The sequence below is a fragment of the Pinus tabuliformis genome, chromosome 5_1, assembly GCF_031772625.1.
Source record: "Pinus tabuliformis cultivar Carrire ecotype Pingquan chromosome 5_1, CPIR1, whole genome shotgun sequence".
NCBI classification, from domain to species: domain Eukaryota; kingdom Viridiplantae; phylum Streptophyta; class Pinopsida; order Pinales; family Pinaceae; genus Pinus; species Pinus tabuliformis.
In genome coordinates this window covers 745,363,721-745,371,945 of record NC_142305.1, presented here as the reverse complement: position 1 = coordinate 745,371,945, position 8,225 = coordinate 745,363,721, and the positions used below count along the sequence as shown (strand labels likewise).

General features: G+C 36.3%; 1 protein-coding gene across 3 annotated transcripts; it reads right to left on the bottom strand.

Moving 5' to 3' along the window:
* Positions 1-1,277: 1,277 nt before the first annotated feature.
* LOC149167093 (pentatricopeptide repeat-containing protein At5g16860-like) lies at positions 1,278-4,629 on the bottom strand. Of its 3 annotated transcripts, none has more exons than XM_089432864.1 (2): positions 2,931-4,629; positions 1,278-2,762 (listed from the first exon to the last, which is right to left on the bottom strand). In XM_089432864.1, exons 1-2 carry the CDS (start codon positions 4,429-4,431, stop codon positions 1,867-1,869), a joined length of 2,397 nt encoding a protein of 798 aa, XP_089288990.1. In that variant the 5' UTR covers positions 4,432-4,629; the 3' UTR covers positions 1,278-1,866. The 3 variants fall into 3 exon arrangements, with proteins under 3 accessions (XP_089288990.1, XP_089288991.1, XP_089288992.1); XM_089432865.1 differs by having other exon boundaries at positions 1,278-3,578; positions 3,867-4,628; XM_089432866.1 differs by having other exon boundaries at positions 1,279-3,955; positions 4,050-4,187.
* Between the last annotated feature and the right edge of the window lie 3,596 nt (positions 4,630-8,225).

The following is an 8,225-nucleotide window of genomic DNA, read 5'->3' as shown; positions in this document are numbered from 1 at the left end:
AGGCATTAGTAAGAGGCAATTCCATCTACTTCATAGATAAATTCGGTGTTGTACAGAACACCTTCCTCTCTAAGAAGAAGTCTTAATTTTAGTTAGAGATGGAAGGGTTTTGCTAAATTTTGCAATGCACTATATTTCACAGAAGAACCCACATGTGAAGCTAAGGTGCAGTCTACTTTCTCTTAGTGGGAATCGATTTGCAAAGAGTCCCACCCGTGTTGTTCTAATAATCCTTAGTCAAAAATAGTAAATTGAACCCAACATGCATAGAGTTTTTATCTTAGTTCGACTCAAGTCTGAGAGCCCAGTTTGCTTGAGTTCGAGAAGTTAGTTTGACTTGAGTTCAAGGCATCAGTTCGACTTGAGTTCAAGGAAGAGATCAACTTGAGTTGAAGGAAGCAGTTTGTTTCAGTTGTTGGCAGTTCAATTCTATATAGAGAAGAGGGCAGACTTGATGGATTTTTGGATTACGAACTAGTAGGAATTTGTGTGTGTGTTGAGCTCAGAAAGTTTGTTCCAGATCGCATCACTTAGAGAGACCAAGCAGACTTGCGCAAGGAGGTAGGATCAGCCAGTACAGTTCGTACAGCTACCCAAGAGAGAGGCCAACTTGCTCTAGAGTGTGCAGGGTATTGTGTTGGGGAACAAAGCGTAAGAAGGGAAATTTTCCCAAGTGATTTGTAATTAATTACTGAGATTACCCTAAGCAGATCAATAAAAATAGAAATTAGCAGGTTTTCCCCAGTTGGGGTTTCCTGGGCATTTTTGGTGTTTTTTGAATTGTATGCTTGTGTCTTTATGAGTTTATTTTCCAGTCAAATTCATTAGAATGCTCAGTCAATCTATTTGATCAGTGAATTTCACAGTTCAGTTTTCTAGTTCTTGCACTCATAATATTGTTCAAATTAGCTGTTGGGTATTAGAAAACTAACAGTTAATGCACATTTATAAGGAAAGCACAAGCATTAGCACGTCACTTGGTACACTTTAACCCTAGTTGAGGCTATATTAACCACCCATTTTCACCAACCTGACAAGGCACCATTCACTATCAACCATGCTATTGATTCACGCATCTATCTTAACAATGATAAGTCATATTTATTGGTGTGTTGGCACCGCTTCATAACCAATGAGAAAAAACACTCATATTCTTCCCAATGAGAGTCCTCCCAGAGTTGGGGATCAAAACATCAAAAGGCAAAATCTAAAAACGCAGCAATTCAAGCTCACCAAAGATACTCTTAGTGAAGACAACTATGTTTAATGATGCTTTCACTTGTTAAATGTAGGATCAATTTATTATGCCATCCACCTATTCACATATCTATGTTTTACAACATTACGTTATGAGATCATGTAAATCACTATTGGTTTGGCAAGTCTTAGGCAGAAATGGGTTTGCTAATTCAAAATACAGTACCTTCGATTTCCTAACACAGCATTCTAGTAATACATACCAAACGAAAAAGGAAAAATTATAGAACCAATAAACAATAAAACCGGTTCAAACTAAAAAAGACAAGAAAAAATGTAACAAAAGTGACAAATTGGATGGAAGTGGCGAAGATAGATCTATGGCCTTTTAACACCACAGCAACTCATCAAACTGATTTGGGTGAGTAGAGAATGTGAATAGATCACAAGAAGCTTTTGAGCCTCCATGCCGCTGCAATATTGCCAATTCAAGCTATTTTGATAAATTTTGGGGTTTTCCATCACCGTTGACGATGTGCCCAAAGCCACATATAAGATCTTCTAAGACCAGGAACCATTCTTTATCACCAAGTCTCCTTAAGCTATGCGAACAATATATACAATTTTGTTGATAAACAATCCCGTGTTGGTTGCCTCCTTCACTTAGCATTACCAATAATCCTTACAGGAACACAATCCATCCTTGAAATGATGGAAACGGTACAAATCCCTGACTATAATTTCTCGCTTAGTAGTACTTGAGATGAATTTGGCAGCAGTGTGGCAATCACCACAAACTCGGAGGTTCTTGGTAATTTGAATAGGGGATCCAGGACATGTGTTAATAAGCCCAAAAGCTATGGCAAGCTTCTCACTGTGACTGTAGAGCATATGTTGCTTCTCCTTCTTCTCGACATGATACAGCACAAAGCTTGTGTCTGGCACATACCCAGCTGTTTTGATTTGCTTAATCAAAACATCCAACGTTGAATAGATATTCTCTGATTGGGGGTGAGATTGGTCTCCCATAAGAAATGCGTGAATCTTGTGCTTGAGCTCGATCCAGCTACATCCTGGCATCTTTTTGACCCCTCTGTCAGTCATCATGGTTCTCACCTTTGCTGCATCAGCCCATCTGCCTGCTGCAGCATAGATGTTTGACAGAAGTACATAATATCCAGCATCTTTAGTATCTAATTCAAAAATATGTCCTGCCACTCGCTCGCCTAGCTCAATATTTCTATGAATTCTGCAAGCACCAAGCAAGGCCCCCCATACACCAGCATCAGGTTCTACTGGCATATTTTCTATGATGATGTTTGCCTCATCCAAGCGTCCAGCACGCCCAAGAAGATCAACAATGCATGTGTAATGCTCGACCCTTGGTATTATTCCATGAATTTGGCTCATACGATGAAACTGTTCCCAACCTTCATCCACTAGGCCTGCATGGCTACATGCAGTTAGAACTGCAATGAAGGTTATGTCATTGGGCTTCACGGCTTCCTGTTCCAATTGAGACAAGAGCCTGAGTGCATCCTCACCATAACCATGCATACCATACCCTGCAATAATTGCATTCCAGGATACAACTGTTTTCTTAGGTATATTATCAAAAACATAATGTGCATCTCTTAAACTCCCACATTTAGAATACATGTCTAAAAGGGCATTTGCAACAAAGACGTTTGAATCAAACCTGTTTCTAACAATGAAATTATGGATCTCTTTACCCTGTTGCAGAGCTGCTATGTGGCTACATGCAGGGAGAAAACTTGCAACTGTAAATGAATCAGGTTTCACACCTTCTATTTGCATACGAATAAAGATTTTTAACGTTTCATCATAACGCCCGTTCTGGGCATAACCTGCGATTATTGCATTCCATGTTACCACATCCCTTTGAGACATTTTGTCAAACATTTGTTGTGCATTTGTTATACTCCCGCATTTAGCATACATATCCAGAAGGGCATTAGCAACAAAAACATCTGAGTGAAAACCAGTTTTGATTATGTAACTGTGGAACTGTTTACCATGTTGCAGAACGTTCAGGTTGGGAATCACTGGAAGGATACTTGCAAAGGTGAAAGAATCAGGCTTTAAACCTGCTAGTTGCAATTGCTGGAATACTTTCAATGCATCGACACAAAACCCATTCTGAGCATAGCCCGTAATCATGGCGTTCCATGTTTCTAAATTTGGCTTTCCACCAGCCTGTTGCATTTGGCGAAAAAGCTCCAAGGCCTTGTCAAACTGTCCATTATAGGAATACCCTGCAATTATCGCATTCTGAGTTATCACACTTGGCTTTAAGCCAGCCATCTGCATTTCATCAAAAAGTTTCAAGGTCTCATCAAAATTCCCATTCTGAGCATAGCCTGCAATCATAGCATTCCAGGAGACAACGTCTCTTTGCGTCATTTTGTCAAACAATTGTCGTGCACAAAGTAAGCATCCACATTTAACATACATAGTTATAAGAGCACTGCTCACAAAAGGATCCAATTCAAACCCACTCTTCCTTATGCACTCATGTATTTCCCTGCCCTGCTGTAGATCGGCTATAGAGGCGCAGGCCTTTAAAACTAAAGGAAACGTGAACTTATTGGGTTTCATCCCTGCTAATTGCATTTGAGTATAGAGCTCAAGGACTTCATTATACATACCTTGATTAGCATATCCTCTGATCACAGCATTCCATAAGAACAAATTTCGTTTAGATATTTTGTCAAACACTTGGCGTGCATCTTCGAAACTGTCACAATTAACATACATGTTTATAAGTTTGGTTGCTAAATAACGATTTTGCTTTAGTCCACTAGTCAGCATATGCGACTGTATTTGCTTGCCTTCTGTTAAAGCTTTTGCAGTGGCACAGGCTTGGAGTAGAGCAGCATAGGTATCATAGTCCGCTGGAATACCTTGCCTATTTCTATCAGAAAAAATATCCATTGCCTCCTTCACTCGACCTTCGAGACAAATTCTTTTAAAATCAGCTCTAATAGAAGGAAAACTTGTGTATTCCCATTGAGAGTTCTCTTTAGGTTTTTGGCTGAATTCTTTTAGAGTTGCAGCTCTTGACCTGTCAACTCTCCCATCGTGTAATGTCAATTCAACATCAACAGACAAATGCAACTTTCTTTTCCCATTGGTTTTGTGACAACTTCTCTGGTTTTGAGTATATGTACATGGAATTGACAGTGGCACTAGCATAACTGCAGATGTAGCCATGACATGGACCACTGAAGCTATCTCAACAAATCATGGGTTTATGAAATAGACATCGTTCATATTAGTTTCTTTGGCCGATGGGGTTTATATGTTTTGTTCAGTGTGGAATTCCATGGTCTCTTCTTGCCAAGCCACGCAATCAACGAATCTGATTTTGGAGCTAGTCGTAATACATTTTCTCAAAAGGAGAATTCTTCTTCCACACTCTTCCGTTTTTTTTATAACATGGTAAATCATAAATTTATTTTAAGTACTATGATCAAATTTCTTAAGGCACAAATATTTTTAGAGTGTAAAATATAATGTGTTATTTTTTTAATAGAAAGTGTATTTTTAAATGTTAAATAGAATGTATATAAGATCAAATAAAAAATTAACTATAAAAGCTAAGCTTTTTTTTCCTATGTATAGATATATATATGTGACATAAATTAGTTAATATAGATTTTTAATTAGTTAGAACATAATTTTTAATTTTTATTTTTATTTTAAAGGGACATGGACAATGAACAAACTTACACATCCCTTCATACTGACTCTAGAATGAGCCTTTTGGCTTGATGATTATAATAATAATAATTTATTTTTATGTAATTCTAATAATATTATCATTTTTTATTTTATTTATTTTTATTATTTTGAGCATATTATCTTTTAAGAAATTATATGTGCTTATCATTCAACCCCCTATCGTTTTTGGCATTTACATTGATAAAGTGTAAGAATGCTTAAACAATGCAAGATGTGATGACCCCAAGCTCATTGGTATGGTCATTACTCTTTTCTATGTTGACGATCATTCTTTTAGCTAGGAGCCATGACGGTCTTGACATGCAACTTAGAATCCTCCAACATTATTGCTCCAAGATGGATATTGTTGTTAATACCGACAAGACTAAAGTCATGATAATTAGATCCAAAAGGATCAACTATGATAATTTCATTTATGATAATAACTACTTGGAGAAAGCTTCTTCATACAAATATTTGGGAATCAACATTTAGCATCAATTCAATTGGAACTATAGCATTAAGAAAAGGATAATGGGATGTTGGAAAACATATTATGGGTTTGAAAACAATTATAAGTCGACATATTTTTGGATGTGGAGTAAAAAAGTTTCTTCTTTGAGACTTTCTTCACTCGTATTATTTTATATGGATGTGATGTTTGGGGTCACAGTTATCTAGAGAATCGTGGAGGAAAATTGAGTTGATCCAAAAGCAATTTATAACCTACAACCTTTGGATTAAAGGAAATACTCCCTACCCTATCCTCTTGATTGAAGGTAGTATTTCCCCAATTGAAAGCATGGCTATGGCTAGGTATCTCATGTATAAGAAGAAGTTATACAACATGGAAGCCAAGAGGTTTCATAAATGTTCTAACTTAAGCCAAAACCCCCACTTCCAGCTCAAGTGATGATGGCATAAAGATGTCCAATCTTGGCTAGACCATTGGGGGTAAAGGAGGAGATCATCTTGAAGAATAAAGATAATATTAAAAATATTATTACTTTGAAATTTAAGGATAAATTGTGAGCTGATAAGGAGTTAGAGGGGAAAATGAAGCTAAGGCATTATAAAGGGGTGATCAACCCCAATCTCAAAAACCAAAATTATCTTTTTGTCTTGACCAGTGCTAAGAAGAAACCAAACATTGCCAAGATAATAACTAATTCTCATGAGCTTCAAAGTGAAAATAGTTGTTGGTCAATTCCTAAAACACCTTGGGACGAAAGAGTATGTCACCATTGCAATGCTAAGAAGGTTGAAGATAAAAAACACTTTCTCTTGGATTGCTCAGCTCTTACTCACATCCATTTTAATTTTCAAAAATTTTGTCACACTACCAACCTTCTTGACTTGTTAAGTCAACGAAATTGTGGTGATCTAGGAACACTTTTCTCCCTTCTTTTCGATCATAGAAATAAATTGCTAAAGAATCTCAATTAATCTCTTACTTTCTTAAGGTCTGATATGTTGAAAAAGGTACCAAGAAGGTGTTTCCTAGTACTTTTTGCCTCTAGGAAAACAAATGAGACCACTTTTTAGTATGATTTTATGAGTTATTAAAGACATGTAACTTTTTAGTCATTTTATGTGGTACAAAAAGTACATGGTACTTTATAACATTAAAGTTAATTTGTGTTTTTAAAGTGAATCTATGAGAAAAAGCACTTGGTACAAAAACAAGTTATAAAGTGACTAAGGAGGCTCATTAATGAATGGGGAGACATAAGAGGTGGTCAATGGGAGATTAGATCTCCACCCTTGATCAAGGAGAGTTGGGATATAATCTTAACCCTTGATCATAGGGTTAGGACTTCTCTGCATTAGAGAGACTAAAAAGGGAGAAAAGGCAAGGGAGAGTTCAATTCATTCTTCAAGTGTAGGGTTGGAGATGATGAGAGGAGAAGAGGAGGTTAAGATAGCTTCTACTGAAGAGGAGGTTGAGATAGCTTCTATTGAAGGAGGCTGAGATAGCTTCTGTTGAGGAGAAGAGGAGGATATTTGCAAAAGTACAAATGTATAACAGCTAGGAACATGCCTGAGTTTCAAGGCCTACAGAGTAGCACACAGCTAGAGAAACAGGCTCGAGTTTCATGGCCAATAGAGAAGCACACAACCCTAGGTGAAGGTCAATTTTCCAAGCATAAAAGGCAAGTAGGAAAGCTTTAGAGAGCCTTGTTGTATTTTTTAATTTTGAAGAATTTGAGTAAAGCTTTGATGTTCTCAACATGGAAGGAGATGTGAAGTAGATGTTATGGAACATACTAAAATGTAAGGTAGAGTAGATTTTATTTTGTAGTTTTGCTTTGATTTCATTAAAGTATATCATTTGATTGCTTTCAAGTTTGATAGATTAGAGTTTCCATTCATGCAATTTTAATTCATTCAAGTGTGTTCAACCGGTTGATTGTAGATTAGTTTTTTCTTTACATGTTCTTGTATTTGCTTATTAGTTTTTGCTCGAACTTTTTAATGCAGTTTTTGCATCAAGTGGTGATTTGAGATTTGCTTCCTTTGTTGAACTTTAGTTTTTAAATTTCAGTTGTTAAGCTTTGATTTCAGTGAGATTTGTTCGCTGCTATTAGCTAGTTTAGATATCATGTTCTTCATATTTTTTGACGTAATCTCCGGTGCCATGGCTTAACACGAGAAGTTAATTGGCGAACTATCGGATTATAAGTGAAGTAATTTGATTTTGCTTTCATTAATCTACAAGTAGGTAATTTAGATATCAATTCTTCATGTTATTTGACGTTATCTCTGGTGCCATGGCTTAACCCGAGAAGTTAATTGACGAGCTATCGAATTATAAGTGAAGTAATTTGATTTTGCTTTCATTAATCTGCAAGTAGGTAATTTAGATATCAATTATTCATGTTGTTTGATGTTATCTCTGGTGCCATGGGTTAACCAGAGAAGTTAATTGGCGAGCTATCGGATTATAAGTGAAGTAATTTGATTTTGCTTTCATTAGTATGCAATTTTTGGTTTTGAGTGCAGTAGTTTAGATTTTATTTCTGTAATTAGATGGATAGCAGAGACAGTAACCTCATGATCAGTACTTCATCTTTAGCTTGATTTATGTAGCTGCATGTTTACACTTTTGTTCAAGTTCTGATTTTATAGATAGCATGTTTTAAGATCTTTGAAGTGCTAACTTTGGAAATTATTATAAGAAGCATAAACCTTGTCTTCAACTATACATCCACACTTGATTTTTAAAAGTATTCTTAAAACTTTAAACTAGGATTTCCATTGCATTAAAATACTTTAGGAGACCA

Bases quoted from the DNA above. Each gene is read 5' to 3' on its own strand.
- LOC149167093 (XM_089432864.1), bottom strand. From the start codon at position 4,431: ATGGCTACATCTGCAGTTATGCTAGTGCCACTGTCAATTCCATGTACA. The intron at 2,763-2,930 runs GTAAAGAGATCC...CAATTATTGCAG, and splicing joins CATAGCAGCTCTGCAACAGG to GGTATGGTATGCATGGTTAT.